Source organism: Notothenia rossii, assembly GCF_949606895.1.
Source record: "Notothenia rossii genome assembly, chromosome: 6".
Classification (NCBI taxonomy): Eukaryota; Metazoa; Chordata; class Actinopteri; order Perciformes; family Nototheniidae; genus Notothenia; species Notothenia rossii.
Genome location: NC_136909.1, coordinates 33,717,859 through 33,740,985, shown reverse-complemented (window position 1 = coordinate 33,740,985; position 23,127 = coordinate 33,717,859). Strand labels below are relative to the sequence as shown.

General features: G+C 39.5%; 2 protein-coding genes across 4 annotated transcripts in view; one reads left to right on the top strand and one right to left on the bottom strand.

Annotated features, from left to right (window-relative positions):
- Positions 1 to 1,198: 1,198 nt before the first annotated feature.
- On the top strand, positions 1,199 to 13,897 carry paqr3a (progestin and adipoQ receptor family member IIIa). Its single transcript, XM_079690583.1, has 8 exons — positions 1,199 to 1,376; positions 2,271 to 2,484; positions 3,032 to 3,194; positions 5,119 to 5,274; positions 9,423 to 9,620; positions 9,851 to 9,941; positions 10,869 to 11,052; positions 11,987 to 13,897. The coding sequence occupies exons 1-7, from the start codon at positions 1,316 to 1,318 to the stop codon at positions 11,009 to 11,011; spliced, it is 1,026 nt and encodes a 341-aa protein (XP_079546709.1). The 5' UTR covers positions 1,199 to 1,315; the 3' UTR covers positions 11,012 to 11,052; positions 11,987 to 13,897.
- Positions 13,898 to 13,943: 46 nt separating this feature from the next.
- bmp2k (BMP2 inducible kinase) overlaps positions 13,944 to 23,127 on the bottom strand; it is a 65,483-nt gene continuing 56,299 nt past the window's right edge. For all 3 annotated transcript variants that reach the window (XM_079690580.1, XM_079690581.1, XM_079690582.1), the window contains one exon: positions 13,944 to 17,504. In XM_079690580.1, coding sequence (XP_079546706.1) covers positions 16,087 to 17,504 — 1,418 coding nt within the window. In that variant the 3' untranslated portion in view covers positions 13,944 to 16,086. The remainder of the gene's footprint in view (positions 17,505 to 23,127) is intronic.

Sequence of the window (23,127 nt, the reverse complement as noted above, 5' to 3'; positions counted from 1 at the left end):
TTTGCCAGAGTCAATGTGCTGAGAGGTGTATTAGACGTGATAATGAAGAACACACTTCCAGTTGAGAGTGAGGCAATTAAAGAGAGGTGTAAACGGCAGAGGGAGGACTGAGTGTGACTTCCCTCCTGAGGGAATCCTCCAACATCTCTCACACCTGAGAGTACTGTGGCCAACGCTTGCTGTGACGAGGATTCTGGATGACAGTTAGCGACAGGAGGATGTAACACAGTCGCACAGTGCAGCGGTCTGACAGCCAGGAGACTGAGAGCTGCACTCACCGGCCTACATTTAAAGAGCATCTTGCAGGTGGAGTTTTTAATTAAATGTAACTAGTAAGCTTTCCTGAAATTGACCAATTGAAAAGTTAATGCAGGATTTTAGATGAAGTACAAGGCATTGGGGCAAAAATGGGAAAAACTACTTTTTCATTTCAACATTGCATAATTCTCATCACATCAAAGAGCTGGGACTTTAGAAGGAAGTTCCTCGGACACAAACACTTGAGGCTCGCTCCAAAAGCAGGTACATCCCCATAGACCAACTTTACACTATTTAACCATAGACAAACTTAACAGAAGAAATACACATGTTAACAGTCTGGTCCAAAAACTGGTTCTGGTATATATTCAACTTCCTCCTGACTGCTTTTCCGTTTTGTTTTTGTTTCTTTGTTTCTTTTTGGTTTTGTTTTTGTTTTGTTTGTCTACCCTCCCGCTCAAATGTAAAGCGTCTTTGGGTTCAAGGAAAGCGCTATAGAAATAAAATGTATTATTATTATATAATTTACCCATTCATGATAGCTGTACTTGGAATGACTTTCCCATTCAATTAGTTTTAAAGGTGTTTTGTGTAACATTTAATATCCCAGAAAACTAGCTGTACATCTCAACAACAACTTTAATAATAAATAAATGAATGCAAAAATAAATTAATCCATTTAAACGTCAGTGAACAAATAAATAAAAAGGAAATGTATAGGCCTACTTGGGTGAAGCAAATACATTTAATGGCACATTTTATTATTATTATTTTATATTTATTTATTATTTATTTCGAGTTTTTTTAATTTATGAATTTGGTTTAGGTTTTGGCAAGTTCTGTCCTCCATTTTTGTCAACTGTTGAAATAAGATAAGGAAACAATGTTGTTACCCTTTCATGCTTTAGCGATGGCTTTGTTTTTTTACTCAGGCAGTCTTTGGGCACGGTGGATGGGTCCGTTGCTGATGACGTATCTGGTGATTTGGAAGATGTTGTAGCAGGAACTTTAATATACACTGCGTTGTTTTAAACTTAATGGTAACCTACGTTGACAAATGCGTAGTACGTACTATAAGCCCCAAAATGGAACAAACTGCACATATACCAAACTGAAAGGTGAGTTTGTTTTTAATGTAATATCTCTAAACAAAGAGGCATGTGAGCTAGCTCTGATAGCCTTTTCAGACACACCAAAGCTGTACAGTATTTAACCACTAGCTGTCAAACTGCTTAGACAATGATGTTATTCCAAAATTGACTTGGTTGACGACAATATTATTTACAACCTAGGGATTTATTTACAATTATTTATTTTACAGTTACTTCTTTGGTCATAATCGGCTTATAATAATTGACCAAGCAGGAACGTTATGTCAACACAATCACTGTTATTGCAGGTGATACAAAGCTCGCACACCAATGAAAAAGATTGCATCGTTTCTAGATTATGTAAACGTAATAATACGTTGTGCTTTGAATATTTGATGCTAATTGGATTACAGTTTTGTAACCTGTGACTAAAACTCTTGAGCAATGTTCTGGGGGTTATCGTTTGCTAACACGATAGGCCTACAATTTACATATTTCTGAACAGACACTGGAGCTAGTTTTTCTCCCAAAAAATTGGAGGGGAAAGAACAAGCTTGGTATAGTTAACGAAATGGGATTACATGAAAGACAAGCCAGCCAGCCAATTACTGTCAGCTAGCTAATATTAGCTCATGTAGTTTCTTTCATACAGATAATATCTAGAGAACTTGCTTTTCAATTATGCTTTTTTTCCTATTCCTCTTGAAATAGTGATATCATTAGATAATAAGATTTTACAGTAACAAGTGTGTAATTTCTTAACTAGACAGTAGAAACCACTTTTTCACCTTGCACTGGTTGATAGCTCAGTTAAACTGAAGCCAGAGTCAAAGTGTAACAGCAACTGTTTAGCCAGGCCATAATGTTAAATCAGACTTGTGAGGCTTTAATTGGATCTGGATGTGACTTTTTTATCCTCAGCTTCAGGTCAGACTACAGCTATGCCTCAGAAACCACAAAAGAGTGCCCAGACGGCTCACTACATTGAGCTGGGAAGTTATCAGTACTGGCCCGTGCTGGTGCCCCGTGGTATCAGACTGTACACCTATGAACAGATCCCAGTGTTTCTGAGGGAGAACCCTTACATAACTGATGGATACAGAGCCTACCTGCCCTCCAGGCTATGCATCAAGAGGTAAAGAATATAATAATGTGTTCAGACTCAAAAGCTAGACCACACTGAAACAGAAAAACATTGTTGGAATAATAATACATGTAAATTGTGGATTTCATTACAACTGTGTAGGGGGAAATGTTTTATTTCTCCACCTTGGTTTTAGTGCCCATTGTTTATGCTAAAATATCCCACGGATATGTTGTATCATGTGCCAACTAAATGGCTTTTTTTTAGCCACTTACAAAGTCATTGTTTTAGATGTGTTGATTATATGAAGTGACATGAGTTTTACAGTCAGTAAATAGCAGCAACATTTAAAAAAAAACAAAAAAAAAGGGATCCCAAATTGTAAACTTTCTGGAATCCAAAAATTTTCTTATTGCATGTTGTGTGTTACTGCTTACTCCGCGACCCAGTTTTCGGATAAGCGTTAGAAGATGGATGGATGTTGTGTGTTGGGCTGCGCTGTTGCTTATCATTACAGATCTCAAGCTAAAATATTATTTTAGAGAAGTATAATGCAATATTTCTTAAATCTGATGTATCTGTTTATATATCTGTGCAGCCTCTTCATTCTGTCAAATGAGACGGTGAATATCTGGAGCCATCTGTTGGGCTTCCTGCTATTCTTCTTTATCGGCGTGTACAACATGGCCACAGTGCTGCCGGCCATCGGTGCCTCCAAAGAGGATTACGTCATCTACTCCATCGGACTCTTCTGCTTCCAGGTACAGGACCCAGCTTTCATTTCTCCATTGCCATTCTGTGGAAAATATGATTAGTATGTCTCCTTATTACTGTAACATATTTGTGTGCATGTAAATGGTCTGCAAAGAATCAGAATCAAGTTTATTGCAAGGTACGTTTCCACATACAAGGAATTAGCTTTCTTGTCTGGTGGTGTGAACAGAAACAATCTAAGAAAAGTTGCTTGGGTAAAAAAAATACAAAGATAATAAAAATAAGTATTTTTAAGAAACTAAGAAAGGCTACAATCCCAAAGCTACCTCCAGAGAGAGTTTCTCTCCCACACTCCACCCCTTCCTAAAACACATCCATCTGACTCCTTTGTTTACCTCCTTAACATGGTGACATCAATATGTAACACTCGCGCTTCTATTGGCTACAGCTCCAACACATTGACTGTGATGGGCTAAAGGGTGGGACATTTCCAACATATTTCTAAGCGGTTGACCAATCACAACAGAGCCGACCAGCTAGCCAATCAGAGCAGACTGGGCTCTGGTTTCAGACAGAGGGTGAAAAGAGGTGCTGCAGACAAATTAAGACCTTTTTGTACATTAAATCATGTAAACATGTCACAGTAGAGTCACAAAATACAATTGAAACCTTAACATTTGTATAACATGTCCTCTTTAAGAATATGTTCAGACCATTCTCTGTAAGACCTGTAGATGGTTGTGCATGAAAATCCCAATAGATCAGCAGCTTCTGAAATACTCAGACCAAGCCCGCCTGGCACCAACAACCAGTTCAAATTCATTTTAACCACCTTTCTTCCCTATTCTTTTTTCTTTTTTCTTTTTATTTAAACCTTTATTTAACCAGATAAAAGCATTGAGATAAAATCTCATTTTCAATGCTGACCTTGCCAAGAAGGCAGCAACGTTACACATAACACGAACATATAAAATACAATACAGAGAACATAACTAAGAAAACAAAAGACGAAAAAGCATTCACTACATTGTGCACTTTAGGACAGTAAAAAAGGTACACTACTTATTACTGCGAGAGCAGCTGGTGGTAAGGACTTCAGACAACGTCAATTTAAAACATGCTATTGAGACAAGTGCCGTCAGTTTGAGGCGTGATTGAAGGTCATTCCAAGACCAAGGACCATAATAAAAAAGTCTCTTTTTTCGAGCCTCAGTCCGCACAGCAGGTACCTGGAACCGTATCCAGGCACTGGATCTGAGGTTGTAAGAGTCACAAACTTGAGCAAATCTGGCACATATGTACAGTGGAATATACATGTACATTCTGATGCTCTGTTGGAATTCACCAGGTCGTCTTGAACATGTCTATATTCCTAAAGGCATTGAGTTGCTGCCATGTGATTGGCTGATAAGATATTTGGGTTAACAAGCAGTTGAACATGTGTACCTAATAAAGTGACCAGCTAGTGTATTTCAGGTTTGAATTATAACTACCTATATAATGTCAAAGCCTGAACTCGTACATAGTCACTTTTTGAGACCAAATTGTAGCATAACTTAATGTAAAAATGAATAAGGATTAATTAAATATATTTCAGGTCTGTTTTTGCCTCAAGCTTTTGTAACAAGGTTGATCTTTATGTTGAGCAATGTGTTGATTCAAATTACCCAAAAATCCTGGAAACTGAAAATGTGAAAATTGCATGGTGTTACCTTAATGGAGTGGTTACAGAAGCACCATATTCAAAACATTGGCTGTTCTTTCCTCAAATGAAAACAATCTATCCAGCAATTGGCTGGACCAGGCATTACAACCAGAGTCTTAAAAGTCCAATTAAAAAATAAATGTAAAAAAGGCTGAATTTTGGAATGAAAATGGCTAAGACACCTCTTTAAAAATCATAATATTTGCCCACTTGTTATCTCGATGTTCATGTGGCTGACTCTTCCTTTGTTGTCTTACCTTCCTCAGCTGTGTATGCTGTGTTCGGTGGGTTACCACCTGTTCTGTTGCCACCGCTCTGAGAAGACCAGCCGCCGCTGGCTGGCGCTGGACTACGCCGGTGTCTCCATCGGCATCCTGGGCTGCTACGTCCCCGGAGTCTTCTACACCTTCTACTGCAATAATGTGAGTTAGTCAGCCAGCACTTCTCTGGTTTAACTTGACTTTTTTATCTTTGATTTTTCTTCAATATCTACATGCATATTTAGGGTCTTATTTCCTCTTTATTAACAGCATAGGTGGTAAATATGATCAGCAGCAGCTACCTCATACCTGATCACATACTTTATTGTTTCCATACAAAGTGATTGAATTGGCACAGAAATACAAAAAGAGATTCACAGTATACATAACTTGAGACAATTGGTAAAGCACATTATATATCACTAAACACAAATCAGAACCAGAATACTTTGAAGCGAAGCATGACTTTGGAAGAACTTAGACATCTCTGACATTTGACACTTTTCCATCGCTTTAAATGAAGTCGATTCTTTTGAAGGATTCTGTTCATCTGCAGTTTTGCTGTTTGCTCAGAAGCTTTCAGACAAAAGGTGGTGCCTTCCCAGTGGATGAATCGCATGTGTGGTGGTCACAATCTTTGGAAAGATACATTTTCTTAAGTTAACTGGAGTTGAAAATTGAGTCTACACTCACTGCCTTCAAATTAAAAGAGGTCCTAAAATGTTCATCTTCAGGTTCATATCAGTATGTATGCCTGTGCTGCAGCACCTCTTTTCACCCTCTGTCTGAAACCAGAGCCCAGTCTGCTCTGATTGGTTATCTGGCCGGCTCTGTTATGGTTAGTCAACAGATAAGAGGTGTCCCACCCCTCAGCCTATCACGGACAATGTGTTGGAGCTGTAGCCAATAAAAGTGCAAGTGTTACATAGCGATGTCATTATGTTATGGAAGTAAACAAAGGAGTCAGATTAAGGCGTTTCAGGCAGTGTGTGGGAGAGAAACTCCCTCTGGAGGGAACTTTGGGATGTTTGACTTTGCAGACCATTTACATGCATAGAAAAAGAAAAACCTACTCCAGGAAAAGGAAAATCCAATAAAGCGTATTAGGGCCCCTTCAGAGCTAACATTGAAGTGTTAATGTGTGAGCGCATCTGCACGAATCATCGCTCTAACATGTAACCACCGTCCTCCAATGAGGCTTTAAGCTCAATGTCCTCGGCCTTAGAAGCAGTTATTGAATAAAGCTGGCTGTGCCCATTGACTCATTGTTCTGGTGAATAAGCAACATGACACCTTCGCTGCGCTCTCCATTTGGATAACAGCCTCTGATGACAGCCGCCCACCACCATGTTTTTCCTTTCCTGGTTGCTTCTCTTTTCATTTATTTATTTTTTTTACTCCTGAAGTACTTGGCTGTGCTCCTTCCTGCTCGCTTTCCCCCGCATATTGGAAGCGCCGGGTTATTTTGCCCCCAGAACGCAGCTGAAATCTGCTCCAGCCCAAACCAGATGGCTGCGTTCACGGAGCGGTCCGTCACTCCTGTTCCCCACCATATGACGTTCGCAAGTCTGGGAGCCGTCTCAGCGAAGGGGCCCTCCCCGTCCTTGCCAAGACTAGGGCTCCGCTTCTGGGTGGCTCCACTCCTGTGGCAAGCCAAGTCCCTACAGAAAAAAAAACATTTGTATATTTAGCCAGTGAAACTCTCATCTCATCACAGTGTTTAAGAAATGCAGATTTGGAGAAGAGAACACGGTGTCTGTTTAGGAGAAAAGCTTAAGAAATTTGGCTTGAGCAGAGCGGGGCCTTGTTCCTGGTGCAAATGTATTCACTGTGAAATTCAGCAGGACTCGTCACATGAGGATGTGTGACTGGACGGAGGCCTACATCCACACAAATGGACAGAAGGGACTGAGACGAAGCTGTCCAGACTGTGCACAGTTACTTATAGAAGTTTTAAGAAACACTGAGGACTGTAATCATAAGTATGATGAATGCTTTTTAGTTTTTTAGCACATAGATCTTCACAGTTTTATCAAGGAACTTTGTTATATCATCATATGCCATAAATAAAATGGACCCAGACCAACTGAGGTGTTTACTCAAAAATAGAGAAGAGGAGAAATAACCAAAGGATTTAAAACATAGAAAAACCACAAATAATTGTTTACATTTTCTATTAATCTATCTTATATTTAGTCAATTAAAGATCAGGAAATATAACAAATTGTCTTCACAAGTTCCTGAAGCCCAAGGTGAAGTCTTTAAATTGTTGTTTTGACAACATAAATAGTGTACTTTCCGGACTACAAGTCTGGCTGATCCTGCTACTTATATTCCAAAGCGACTTATATATTGTATTTTATTTTGTCTGACTGCGTTCAAACTACGGCCAATAGATGGCACAATATACAATCGTGACAACAGAAAACTGCTGTACCACCGAAAGGGTCAAGGCAACCAGGCTTTGTCTTTGCAGACCATTACATGCACACAAATCAACATAACATACTACAGGAAATGAAAACCTCAAAGGGTATAACAGGTCCCCTTTAAACTGTTGTGAATACAGCTAATGAAATGTATTCTTATGTTCAGGTTCAGTTTCTTTATTTGTACCCGTAGGTAGATTTAGTTTGCAGAGAAAAAGACAAGGGATCCATCCTGACACACTCTAAAAAAAAACACAAACAACACATCTCTAATAAAAGGACTAGTAAAAAGTACAAGTACACCCTGCTCCGTCAAAACTCAAAATATTTCAAAAACATTGATGTAATGAGGGTTCTCTGTGATGTTGGCTCACAAGTAACAACAGGACAAAATCAACTGTCCAGTGTGCAAAACATGCATATCCACAATTTGTCATTTAAAGGTTTATTTGGCAGGGACAATGCACAGTGATGGACACTTAAAACATTCAAATGTATCAAGCGTAACAGTGCCAGATTTAGCTTTGAGCTCATTTCCATCCGCAGTCCCTCACATAAAACACTTCAGAAAATTACATTTTACAAACATAGCAAACACAAAATACATGATATACAAAAAGTGCAAGACAGCAAGAGCAGCATACACAAGTATTTTTGACATGGTAGTACAATATAGCAGCTACGACATATAAAGTGTAAGAGAGGATACAAGAGCTACATAAAATGCAAGAGGAGATACCCCTGTGTTAAAGTGCATTCAGTGGTGATTGCACGTCTGTTTGTTTCTCAACCTTTCTTTGAGTTGACCTTTGAAGCCATTGAGAGTGGGACAATCCCGTATCTCAGTTGGGGGGTTATTCTACAATGAGCTGCCTTTAATGGAGAGGACATTTTGTCCAAAAGTGGTCCGTCTGCGGTGGACCTCAAAGTCTCCTCTGGGTTCTGACCTAGTGCAGCGTCCAGTGTCTTTTCTGTGGATGAATTCCCCTGAGGGGCTTTTATAAAAAAAAGCACATACTTTTAAAAGACTTAACATTGTCAAAACTCAAGAAATTGTGTTTGTATTTAACACAGATAAAGGATTAATCTGAATTTTAAAATGATCCTGTCGGCCGTTCATGTTCTTTTGCTGCTTGTCACTCTTTTGAAAAGTTCCGTATTTCCTTTATTTAGTCTGCTTCACCAGCTCTGTTGTGACTGTTTTATTGAATTCATCTCTGAAAGGTTTCTGTTCAGTTTGAGGTGAATGTGTCTACATCTACGATCCTATAGTGTTTTCCTCCAGTGACTACTTCAGGTTCTCTTTTAAAAACCTGTTGATGTCTGCAATACCTCCAATATTATGTTATGGATGTTTTATGATCACCATGACTTTTTCATTGCACATTATACTACCACATTTTACTGTGAAGACTGTACTAAGACTTTTATAAGTCTATTTATATGGCATTTTGCTGACAGCATACAATACTTTTTTTCAACGTACTATATTATCATGAAATATGTTATGACGTTCTAAACTATGGCTGTTCATGAATGCAGTTAATATTATAGACTGTCTTATGACATTTGGTATTGGTTACTATACTAAGAGTTTAGATTTTCTTTATGCCAATTAATTGTTTCTGACGTACTCGGACCTTTTTGTGAGCGTTTCCAATACATACTATATTATAACTTTTATTAATGACATTCTTAACTATTGCTTTTTATGAATAAATCCAACGATTAATACTTTTATGACTTCCAATACTTTTGAGTGTTTTATTGACATTTTCATATTGTTTTATTGAAATGTAAGAATGACGCTGATCCACAGGATGTGTGCATTGTACCTGTGTATAGAAGGTGTGATTTGACCTTTGACCTTTGTCCCTGCAGTACTGGCGGCAGGTGTACCTGGTGACGGTCCTGGCCATGATCCTGGCCGTGTTCTTCGCTCAGATCCACCCTCACTACCTCGGCAAGCAGTGGAAGCAGATGCGCTCGCTCACCTTCTGCCTGGTGGCGGGCTTCGGCCTCATCCCCACCCTCCACTGGATCTGCCTCACCGGGGGCTTCTCCTCCGAGCTGGTCCAGGTCAGCACAGTCACCAGAATGATTTTTTGAAAGGTTGATTAAATGTTGAGCTGTTTGAACATTCAATATGTCCAATCTTGAAAAAACAATATAGAGGAATAGTGGTAATAATTAGTTATTTTAGCTTTAAAATGTCTGCAATTCGGTAACTGTTTTTATTTTGCTGAGACATTTAGACTGTTGCTCAGTTTTGTCCACACGTTAGTTAAACAGATGTTTGTCCTCTTCAGGCCTTTGTTCCTCGAATCCTGGGGATGTACTTCATCGCTGCATTAGCACTCATTTTCTACGTTTCAAAAGTTCCTGAACGCTACTTCCCAGGTGAGACTGTGTGTGTGTGTGTGTGTGTGTGTGTGTGTGTGTGTGTGTGTGTGTGTGTGTGTGTGTGTGTGTGTGTGTGTGTGTGTGTGTGTGTGTGTGTGTGTGTGTGTGTGTGTGTGTGTGTGTGTGTGTGTGTGTGTGTGTGTGTGTGTGTGTGTGTGTGTGTGTGTGTGTGTGTGTGTGTGTGTGTGTGTGTGTGGTCACAAAATACATGAAAAACATCCTTTTGTACATCAGTTGTTGTGTAAATAACAGCCTTATGATCAAATCATGATCTTGAAGCATCCCCATTATTTCATTTAATTTAATTTAATTTCAAGCCTTTAATTAACCAGATTGGTCCCATTGAGATCATAGACCTCTTTTTCAAGGGAGACCTGCAGCATATAGGTTCCACATGAAACATAAAACAATAAAGGACATCATACTTTTTAAGGCTTTCCCTTCCCTGCAGTGTGTGATATAGGTTTCTGTGCATGTAAATGGTCTGCAAAGGCTAAAATCTCCAAACTTCCTCCAGAGACTTTCTCTCCCACACACTCCCCCCCCCCCCCGTCTAAAATGCCTCCATTGGACTCCTTTGTTTACTTCCGTAACAGAGTGACTTCTCTTTGTAACACTTGCACTTCTATTGGCTAGTGCTCCAACACATTGTATGTGATAGGCTAAGGGTTGGACATCTCTTAGTGGTTGGCCAATCAGAGCAGACAGGGCTCTGGTTTCGGACAGAGGGTGAAAAGAGGTGCTGCAGCATGAGAATAATAAAGAGCTTTTTGAACATTAAAGCATGTGAACATGTCGGAGCAGAGGCAAAAAACATGTCCTCTTCAAGCTCAGTTACGGCTGTAAAGCTATCAATTTCATAGAAGACAAATGCTAAGAATTTAGTTTTGTTGCTAATTCCTTTTGTCTGTGATGTTGCTGCAGGTCAGCTCAACTACCTGGGCTCCAGCCACCAGGTGTGGCACCTGCTGCTGGTGCTGATGTTCTACTGGTGGCACCAGTCGTCATGTTTCATCATGGCGTACAGACACAGCGAGCCCTGCCCGAACGCCCCCCACCACGACTAGGATGCTGCTGTGCACCATGGGATATCCGACTATGACTAACTGTAAGCATTTCTATGACCTTTTAAGTATTATTTTTGTATATCCACTTGGTCTTTAAAAGTATATGAGTCATATATTCCCTCTGGACACGATTCTGGGTCAGAATGGCAGGAGCATTTTTTGGAAACACTATACTATTAGTATAAAGGTCTTAGTGTCTTTTTTTTAATCTCATTTGATATAGTATTCTATGACTTTTTCATAAATATATTTCGACTTACTATTCTATTAATTTTCTAATAATTTACTCTACCTTCAAAGTTTTGTAAAACTATACTATGACCTTATGATTAAAGAAAATACTTGCCCGTGCATTTATCTTCAGTAACTGTGTCTTTCCAGGTCTCACAAAACATCCATTAGACAGCTGCAGCTGATTGTGAACGCTGCAGCTCCAGACCTCACTAACATGACGGGCACATGCCACGTCTCTTAAATCACATCCACGTTTCTTTAACTACGAATCTCTGCAAAGAGAGAGAAAACGAGGAAATTATTTTAAAGAGCGATGAGATGTCCGTTCCTCTTGAGCGTCACATTAAGCGGCGGGCGTTTGCGAGGAAAGCAACAGCTGATCCCCGCGGGATTGACTGTCAGTCGGCTCAACAGCTGCAGAGACTTTTGAGGAATTGTGTCTGCACACGTGCACATTTTCAACATACCATACAATATCGTTTTTATCGATTTGTTATATCGTCGACATGCTTAGATGTTTCTTTGATAGTTTTTGACATAATCTACAATGACGCTTTTCCAAAGATTATCTTCAATATAATTTACTATGTGGAAAAAAACAAAAAAAAACAGACATTAACTCTAAATGTCTGGAAAACCACTTACTTGTTATTCGCTGTAACAGTTTTAAATTCTATGCCTTATTGAAATATACTATGATACTTTTATTGTTTAACCGATCAAACCATTTCTTTCCTTCAGCTGGTGAATGGCTGCAGAGTATTCCAGCATGTTGAGGTGAAAGCAGGGGACACCAGGGACAGACCTCCAGTCCATCTCCTCACAGACGCACACACTCTCACCTGTAAGGGTGTCGGCCCCCTGCCTGTGGAGGAAACACCCGAGGGGCTCCCTTAAGGATGGAAGGGATCATGTGTTCAGTGTCTGTTCACAGGACCTCTGTGTGTAGCTGAACAGTCACAGCAGCTCTAACTCATTCTTACCACCAGGCCGTGCGTCAAACTACAAAACTCCTTTGTACCACAATTTCACACAACCTAAAAAGCAGCTTTAAATCATTAAGGTTGCAAGTTAAGTAGCATTTTCTATAAGAGGTGTTTAAGTGCCTGTTAATAAAACATGTAGCGCTTATTGAATTAACTGATGTACATTTTGCCCAACTTTTAAAATGAACCACCTGTTTTTAAAGATTTGTGAGAACATGAAAAGCATTCTGCGCCCCCAAAACAACCTTTTCTGATTCCCATGTAGTGATGATGCTTCTAAAACAGCTTGTTCTGGCAGTTCCAGTAAGTTATCAAACTAACTTGTAATTCATTCATGTTTAGTTAGAAAACCAAAGACTTGTTATCTTCATCAGTTTGTGTTACATTCAGAGTGTATTCATGTTCTCCTTCAGTGTGTGCATTAGCTGTGTTTCTCACCACTGTGTGAGACGATCTACTGTTCGAGTCCCAGGGCTGTGACGTATACTGACTTTTGTACAGCTACTACAAACTATCATAAACTGCAGGTGTGTCAGTACCTGGTGTCTGGATTTACATTATTTATGTTATGTGTTGGACTGCATAGCCTTAATTATTAAACTGACATTTAGACCGACTGCAATGTTATCTTAAAGTGTTAAATCCCAGTGTATTGAACAAATGAGCAAAATACCCAATCACCTCCCAGATACAAGTATTGTTTTATTCTAACATTTCTCCCTCACATCTTTATTTTATTATTATAGACCCCCACGCAGAGAGCCAAGGCCTATTCAAATGGAGTGGTACATTTTGGCCGTTAAACAGAGCTCCGCCTCCAAGTTCTGACTTTAGGCCAGGAGCCTTTTAAAGGAGGACTTTGAGGACTTTATTGGGCCGTCTTAATTCAGTTGTTGGGTCTGTAGGCACGCCAGAGACGCAACTGTATGTGCACGTGAACTGAAAGACTTAAATACACTTCCATAAAGTTTAAAATAATGCTTTCTACAGAAGTCGGACATTTTTATTTGAGTTTTTTTTATATTCAAGCACTGATTTTAAATTTTAAATCTGTATCCACATGCATTGCAGTTCATATTGCAACTTTAATCTACCATTTGCAGCATTGTTAGCCATTGTACATTTGTCATTTAAATAGTTTGTTTTTGCAAAATGCTTTTTCTGCCTGCACTGACATTACCAACAGTGTTTTAACTGACACTATATAACCCTTTATCTGGCTTATTCAAGGTACTGTGCAATGTTGTACAATTGAATGGATTCCAAAATTCAGCACATGTTGGATAAGTCACCTTGACAGAAATGCTTCAAATTTCTAAAATACAAATGTTTAAGTTCTCACAAACGTAACAGCTGACAGCTTGAGTCTTAATGTCTGAAACATGGCATGTAATTACTATAGGTGTTAAGTGTTAGCAATCTAATTTGGAATTAAAGTCATTTTTGTGTGATAGTTAATGTTTTTAAGTTTACGATGGAGGAAATGTCCTCTTGTGTTATGTATTTAAATTATTCATTATGGACCTGCTCTGTGTGTTATGGTTTCTCTGGAACATTTTGTCTTTGAAAATATCTTAGACTCCTTTTGTAGCAGAAGACATTTTGTATCTTGACTTTTCATATCGAACTGCTGAACTTGACTCTAAATAAAATGTTAAGTGTAAAACCGCTTTGTTGAAATACTTCTTGAAAGCATCCACTTCCAGCCTCACTGAGATGACTCTTTTTTTTTTATTGCATCAAACCGCAGTAAAGCATGATAAATACAATATCAGAGATACCCTTGTGAAAAAAAATCAAAGCTGGAAAGTAGTTGTATCAAATGGTTCCACTGGTCAAACACGGCGACCTGCAGGTTCAATTCAATGAGCCAAAGGTTGTGAAGGTAAATCAGTGTTAAAGGCCTTCATTCTAGAGCACACAGAACAAGATAATGGAATAATTCAGTACCGACAAGTGCATCTATAAGTACAAATGACCTGAATACACATTACAGTTATCTCATTGGGTTTTAATGTGTTTCTCTTTGTGAATACACCAATTTATATTTTGTGGAAAGACATGCATTATTATTTGTTATATTGAACAAATAACATGAAAAGACCAATATGTATAATCTTTAAGACAAATGATGGCCTTGTAGCTAATGCCTGACACCCCATTGCTCTTTCTCTGGCAGTCCGCAATTAGTTCACGTTATGGACAGATCTATAAAACTGAGTTTTTCAGAAAGAATGATTGAAAAGCAACCATTTTAAAACTTGTGAATACAAGAGTGGTGCTCATACGTTTGCTAGAATGAATTCAACCAAGTGAAAAAATACATAACTAAATTACGACCAATTAGTTGACTAAAGTTATGTCTAGACTCAACTCAGCACACAGTGTTCTGCTGCACCACATTTGTATTGATATAAAATGATATATTTTTTGCTGAGAGTTTGATGAGGAGATTGATGCCACACACATATCTATGCTTTCAATAGAAAGCATTAGCAGGTTAGTGTTATGGGAAAAAAGCTAGCCTGGCTCTGTCTAAAAGGTAGCTCAGTCTGCCTACCATCACATGTCTTTAGTCTTTTCGTCACCTTGAGGTTTCACGGAAACCCCTGGGACCCGAGGACGTCACTGCTCCAGTTCAAGAAATAGTGTTGTAAATAACTTCCTGTAAACATATATTAAAAACCCACACACTTTTAGTACTTATTGTTAAACTTTATATGTGTTGGTAAGCACATTTTGGTACAGTTGGTCAAAGCCAGGCTAGCGATTTTCACTTTTACCAGTGCTATGCTAAGCTAAGCTAAGGGTCTCTTGACTGTAGATCTACAGATAGGTATCAATCTTGACAAGGCTTCAGTAAGAAGCAATGAGCTTGGGTTTGAGAGCCACAGACAGGAATTCAGAAAGTGTTCCACTCAGATTTACACATTGTTGGTCTTTTCTTATGATTTGTGAAAGATAACAAACGTTATATTGTGTTTTCATCCTTGAGCGTGGATTTGAATGAAAACGTTATGGGTTCCAATGTGAGAAGCACTTTCTGAGAAAATGGAGGTACACCTTGTGGGATTTTAAAAGGGTTCTAAGAACAGTGATCTAATGTGTTTGTGTTTTATTAATTCCTTATTTCTAACAAAATATGTTGAGTTATAGAATATAAATTTAAAATTAACATTACTTACCTCAACGTTTACGGTTAAAAAGGATAAAACAGTTAAGAGCCAAAATGTATACCTGATTCAATTAGCATTTTAGGGAAGTACAATAAAGTGTGATCCCCTCTAGAAAGTGTAATGCAACAAAGATGACAGCTTCACATTGCTGTGTGAAGACTAGAGTTAAATGATGCATAGAGAAAGATCTAATAAGAATAAAACAAAGTGGTTAAGGTCAATTCCCGAAGAATCTCAGCGACAAAAAAGGCCAACGTCCGTGCCGTGGTTTCCGAGGGACTGTGTGGCAAGGCAGAGCCTAGCTAGCTCAGGTAAGGCTTCGAGGTGCTAAAAAATAATATTGGTAGATGAGAAGGCAAGCCATAAAGAGCTTTTTGCAGCGAGTCGAACGTTAAGCTTACAATCACAGTGGGACTTCCGGGACTCCGCTTCAAACGTCTTCACAAGCGTTAAGATGCAGCATGAAAGGCTCTCAGCGGGAACAGCTGAAAGATATGTAGCACAGTCACTCGCACTCCACAGGATTGATGTTATTCAAATAGAGATGCATTATAATGTTCTTTAAAAAAAAGATGCATTTGTTAGCTTGTCGTTTCATGGTTGATTGAAGATATTCGCAAGAAAGAAAGAAAGAAAATGTGCTCGGGTGTTATTTAACAGACCCTGGCAGAACAGGAAGTCACTCCTTCGTTGGAAAAGGTGCAGCTCCGAACGGGTCGAGGTTCCCCGGCTGTGAGGGCGGTTCCTCCTCAGGTCCACTGTGGACGACCACTTCTGTGAAGGGCACCGCCCCGAAGTCATCCATGCTGCTGTCTTCAAGATCGGGAAGTGAGCCAGACCAGGACTTGCTATTGGCTGGGCCCATGTCGCTTGTGCTGTCAGTGAGTCCTTGATACTGGCTGTGCCGACTGCCGTCCTGCGGATGGAATGGCTTGGCTCCAAAAGGGTCCAGAAACACCTCGTCTACTGGGAGAGAAGCTCCTTTGTCTGTCCCCTCGGCCATGGTTATATCAACGCTGATGTTCTCTTTAGAGTCGGAGGTGCTGAGGAACTCGTTGCTGCTCTGCGAGTCTCTGCGGCCGACCTTCTTGTGTCTGCGGACTCTCTCAGGTGTGCGGTAGGTCGACTTGTTGCTCTTGCGACCTCCGGTTGGCGTACCGTGGTGGCGTTTGCCGATGCTGCTGCCTGTTGTGATTTCCTGCTTGTTTTTCTTCTGTCGGGACGACAGCTTCTGTAGGCTGCGCTGCTTTAGTCTCTGCTGCTGAGGGCTGGCCGACTCCTCGAAAGATGAATGGAAGATATCTTCTGCGCTTCTCGAGGTTGTGGGGAACGGGGCGATGGCACCTGGCTCAAAGGGAGAGAAGCCAAAAATGTCAATGGGCTCAGGGGAAATGGAGAGCGTCTGGCCTGTGGATACATCACTGCCACTCTGTCCCGACTTAGACAGGTTCCGGTTGAATGGCGCTTTGGTAAAAACATCAAAGTCGTCCCTTGTTAGCTGCTCGTCGCTAACTTGCCTGAAAGGGGCTTTAGCAAATATGTCTGAGTTCTCTGTTGGTCCGACAGGCGAGGTTCCTCCAAGGAAGGGGACAGAACCAAACACATCCACAGAGTCTTCAGCTGGAGCAGCCCTCACTTCGCTCGGAGACCCCAGAGGGCTAATCAGAGTCATGGCAGGACTCTCCGGAGAACTCCTGGGGGTCACTACAGCTGCTTTACTGGCCAGAGCTTTCTTTGAGTGGCCCCTGACCCTGCTGGGGTCAAATTCTGAGTCGGAGCTGTGCATGTCTTCATCCTCCTCTCCCTCTTCTTCAGAGTCCATCAACAGAGGCCTCTGCCCTAAGTTCTCTGGCTCATTGTCTTCACCATGTTCACTATTCAGGCCTTCTTCCTCCTCCGGCTCCTCTTCCTCACTGCTCTTTGGCGAAGGAGGGTCGGATTCAAAGTCACTGTCGGACTCTTCACCTGGGATGCAGTGGCTCTTTCTGCTCACTTTGTGCTCCTTAGCCGCAACTGGTTGCAGATCCTCTGGGGTTGAGATGAGGGCAAGAACGCTGACCTCCTCATTGGTCGGCTCAGAGTTTGTCCCATCTGCACCTGCATAAAGCAGACACACATGTAAGAGTTAAACATGCGACCAGCCTTTCAGCATTTAGAATATTCTCTTGAATGTGCAGATTAAGTTTTAACCTCAGACCCTTCCGGATATTTTTAAATCTGATGTTTTAAATAACTGGTGAAAGAAGGAGAATCTTGTTGACAGAAGGACACTTTCTCATTTCCCTTAGAATGCCTTATGGCTCCTTTGACCTATGTGTATGAGGCATTACTGAAATCTTGATTACTTGGTTTGGAAGTCCACAAATACAAATCCCAACAGTTTGTCCAATATTGAAGCAGAAGGACCAGCGAAGGAGAACTTGCACAACTCAATATGTCGTAAAAGCTGCTCTGACTTCTCTACTCTAACCCTGCAATAAGAAGAGGAGGCTTACAGGCTTTAGAAATGTGGCAGTCGGCTTTTCAAGATGCACAAAATTGCTTTCAAATATAAATCTTTTGTTGAAAAGATTCAAGCTGTCACTTCCCTCTAAAGTTAATAATGAATAACACTTCTTTTTTTACAAGTACTACTCCTTACTTCTAAATGTATGTCCAAGAGATTTGCATAACGACATTTGAGACTAAGCCTAATTAGCGAGTGGATAGTCTCCAATTATATTGAAAATAAATTGTGCTATACACAAAGAGCCAATTTATTGTTCCTTATCAGTGAAAGTCTATATTAGAAAGCAGAGAAGGGACCCCCTGCTGGGAGCACGAGAATGGAAACCTCTCAGTGTCTTCAACCACCCAAAGCTGGCAGGACGTTATGACAGATTAGCAAACAGCTTTGTTGTAAAACTCTCAACAATAAAAGATGAAAAGTAATATTAATGCACAAAACATCGGGGGGGGGGGGGGGGGGGGGGGGGGGGGGGGGTGCTCTGCATCTGCCTGCTCCACCCGACTGCTCTCAGATTAGAACTCACTTCGGAGAGTGACAACAATAGAAACATCTTTCATCAGGAGATTTGCTTGTTCGTTGTTCTTTTTGATGGAAAGCTGAAGGATTACACGCTGCATCTGATCTCTTAATAGATACAAATAAGTGGGGGAAACATGCACGATTCTGTCCTCTTGTCTGATGGAAGATAAAATGTGTTTGAGATGTCCGACAGCAGGGGCTTAAAGAAGTCTTCCCCTAACATCGAACACTAAACCCAGATTGATTTGATAAAGCTGCAGAGGTCAACATTTACAAGCCTTTGTGACTCAACCAAGAAATGAAACAAGCTGCTAATAGAAGCTAACTGCTAATATGATAACATCACTGTCTTCAAGTGTTAGAGGAAATAGGGCGAGACGCTGAATTACTAACAGATTTCTTTTCAATTGTTTTATCTCATTTGGAAGCAGGAATTGTTAAACTTACTGTGTCTTGGCTTCCTAAATGTTACATCTGCTGCTTTCTCTCTCTTTTGTGTCCAATCATCAAAAAAGTGTCTCATTAAATACCTGAGTGTGTCGGTCTGAGGGTCAGGTAAAAAAAGTGATTTACTTTTTTACATTTTATGGATTTACCGGATAATCATAAAATAAAAACGTAATAAAAAAATAAAAACACAATTTAAAAAAAGCAACAAAATAAATATGGAATATATAGTACATGTCTTCCTCCCCTGCTGACGGTTGAAGCGGCTGTGTTTGAACGCAAAACAGACAAACAAGGGGAAATCACGTAGTCATTTGAAAAATGTGCGTTAAATGTTTTGAATGGACAGAGGAGCATTTGCATTTTTAGACCAATCAATTGAAGCTGATACATTATATAATAAATAAATAAATATAATTTAATAATTCAAATAGAAAATTAAATGTAAGGTGGTTGAGCTGTTTCTTACAAATTGAATGTCGCTCTGTTTATGTTTAAAGATTAAACAGGATTATATTAAATGTATTAAAATATCAATTGGCAAAACATTTAATTGTACCACATCTTCATGTCACTATACAGTGCATTAGAAAAACAACTCATACTTTATTTATTTTGAAGCACAATGTTTACCGCGGGTATCTTATTATTATTATAAAAAGCTGCACTACCTATTTCATTAAATAAAAGCATGTCATCATCTCAAATGTTCTTGTTTTTGAAATACATATTTGAAGAATGAATTCCTCTGCGTAATAAATGGGTATTGGAGAGAAACTGCCTCTGGCATGGGCCTTGGGATTTTAGCATTTGCACAAAAACCTATACCACACTACAGGACAGTGAAAATCCCACCAAGCACAACAGGGCCCCTTTAAGGCAGGGCAAACGCTGAAAACTGAAGTTGAATACACTACACAGAATGTGTTAGTCACCATCAGGGCTTTAGCATGCAGGACACCTGTCTCTGAGTATGCTGCTTAGTTTTGACATGCCTTAACCCGGAACTTGTGTTTAAACATTTGACCTTCCCATTCCCTACTGTACATATCATTTTGTAAACATATTAAACAAAGACAGCCACGTTACCCAGGGAACATCTTGCACATGGTGTAGTGGTGGAGAGACTTTAAACCTTCACATACTTTAAAGAGCCATACAAAAGGAACCAAAGTGAAAATTGCTTTTAAATGTTTTTTTATTTATCAGTAACATTCTATAAAGAAATACATTCACACTCACAGTATGATACAGAACAACAAGATATGTATAAGACAAATTATTGATCTATAGGTTGAATTCTTTCTGCAGGAGGAACCAGGAGCTGCTGATAGCCACGAGGACTACAACTGAAGCCAACACTTCTCGTGAGGATGAACTCATTTTTCATCAAGATTCAGAGCTTTAGTGACCTGCTCTGGGGCTTCTATCGGGACGTAAAGCTCAACAAAGAATGCTAATAAAAAGGGGAGACAAACCCCGTAACAGAGAGGATAAAAAGAACATCAATGTAAACAATATATATAACAACATTCAATGTCTATGCTTGTTCAACCCCAACAATCTTGGGATATTAATTCACACTTCCTCACACTTTAAAAACAGGAACTTAAAGTGCAGTTAATGGCTCTGGTCGTCCCCTTCACTTGTTTTGGCTTTGATGGTTCGACTATACTATAGACTATAGATCCATCCACCAATACACATGAACAAGATGTTTCGGAGTATGGCTGTCTCACTGAATGAAAAATGAACTAAGCAACAAACAAAAAACTGAAGTTTTACCACAAAGGCCCAATAAAAGCAGGCAGTGATATGAGTAGAAACATGAAGGGGAACAGTAACAGTTCTCCAAACTTACCTTCAGCTAAACACATGAGCTATATTTGACCACTTATATACACAAATGAGCATGAAGATGGGTTTCTCACTTGCTGCTCTATGTGGAATAACAGCGGCACAGTGAGCGCTAACAAACATACAGCCCTTTAGGATTGTATGGATTCTAAAATATTCACCGTTGATAGAGATCATCAGCACTCAGCAAGCATTCCTATCAGCACAACAAGCTACATTACACCACTGCATGTGCCATCAGCCAGTCGTGTTCAGCATAATAAAACAGAAGGGACTATGCATAAGAGTAAAAATTGGTCAGTTGGTGCTCAAACATAAACAGATCTATGTCATATGGGATCAATCATTTTCAGATCAGGAACAGGGAAGAATCACTTTTAGGGTCAAGAATTGCAGTGGTGTGTATGTTTTTGCTTCTGCTTATTTCTCAAAGGGGCCCTATTATTATTAATGTGCAGGTTCATAATTGTATTTTGTGCCTATACTGTGACAAGTTGACAAAAAGGTCTTTATTATCCACATTTAGGAAACTACAGATTTATTCTTCTAAATGTCATCTGAGATAATAAAAAAAACGATTTTGTAATCGTTGTATGAAAAAGCGTGATCAGTCAGATTAAATAAAAAGGCACTTTGTTTTCAGAAATGGAAACCAAACGAGTTCTACTTTAAAAGAAAACCGTGAAAAAAATGTAATTGCAAGTCAAATGTTAAATTGAAATATGCAGTCACACTGCCAGTGACTGCTTTACAGCCTTACGACATTATTATTAGCAATCCTGCTAATCCATCATATTTTGTGAATGCAGCAAAGCAAAACAAACTTTGGCCTTACTGCTGGATGTATTTGAAGTGTTCTTACATACATGTATTACCATGGGGCTGGCACTGTTTCATTTGTTCATTTATTTTGTTGGCACTTATAGACTGGTGCAGTTAAAAGTTTTTAAACCAGGAAAAGCATGTTACCACTTCAACTTCCCTCGTCTCGAGGTCAACGTCTGATTGAATGTGTTTGTGGTTAACATGAGCTTACAATGTGACCGATACCGTGCGACCATGACGTAGTTTGTTCATAGCATTACGTATGGTTTCTGCCAATTGCATTACGCTTCAAGAATCACAGAGTGGAGTTAATACATGGAGATTATCCTGCAGAAACAAACGTGCTGGGTATTCAAATGTGTGTGGGCAACAAAGCTTATTTCTAGCAATATACCAAAAGTAATTGCCAAGGCTTTTTGTTTGAGAGACCCTTGTGATGCTAACTTCCGGGTCAGGCTCGCAAAAATATGTAATCACTGCACCACTCTAGGTCACATGTCAGTACACTTATGGCATGTCCTGATTGGTTTGTACGACAGAGAAACAATAACAAACGGACTGATTTATGCCAGTTGCTGGCAGTGTGTTTGCATTTAAAGAGCAACCTCAATAACCAGCTGACACACTGATGGCACACACATAGGAAGCTAATAGGCTGATCAAAAGGAGAATTCTCTTCATGCCAGCCTGTAGGAATCACTCCTGGTTAATTTGACCGTTCTAACATTACATTCAGTACAAAAGTCCCTTCAATCTGTTTGGTTTCATTTTCTTTTTTTGGTTTTCCAATTTGAATTCAAATGTGTATTCTTTAAGTAACAAGTGAAGACAATAACATATTTCCACACCTACATTCAAGTGCTTAGAAGTTTATATTGCATCATTATCTTGTCTCATTCTACTCTAAACTGTAGCCACTGGATTTGCATTAAGCCTGCATGTTTAAAGACACGAGATGAGTTTACTGTAGGAAAACAAAATCTTCTCATTTCCCTTTAGAAAATATCTATGTTTTAGTGTTGATACAGTTTATCAGTAAATATTACAAACAGCGTTTTTGAACTGCCTATTAAAAAAAACAATTCACATATAGGGAACAGGAAGAGTACAGAGGCACAAAAGCTTATTGCTGCGACCGAAAGGTATATATGTAGAAATACTGCGCTGTGATATTCACATTGTTATACCAAGGCTATGATCTGTGTCTGGTTCAACCTCATGCAGTCTGACTGGTTAGTCAAGCCAAGTTCGAACCGAGTATGTGAACACTGTAAAGAGCTCAGTCCACACATGGACATTTGAGGCTTTGTCCAAACAATGAATGTATTAGTGCGGTATATTTGCAGTTTTAATGGCCGCAGAGAATAATGTAAACAGGTGGCCAATAGACACAAGTTTGGAAGTTCAAGTGTTCCTTTCCCTTAATGGAGTTTATCAGTACCAGGGCTGAGTGATGTTTGAGAATATTTGGGATTCAACAGGATGGACAACATTCACAAGTGAAGGTTTTTAGTTTTTTACAGAATTAAAAATGTCTTGCAACAACTTAACAACTTAAAGACT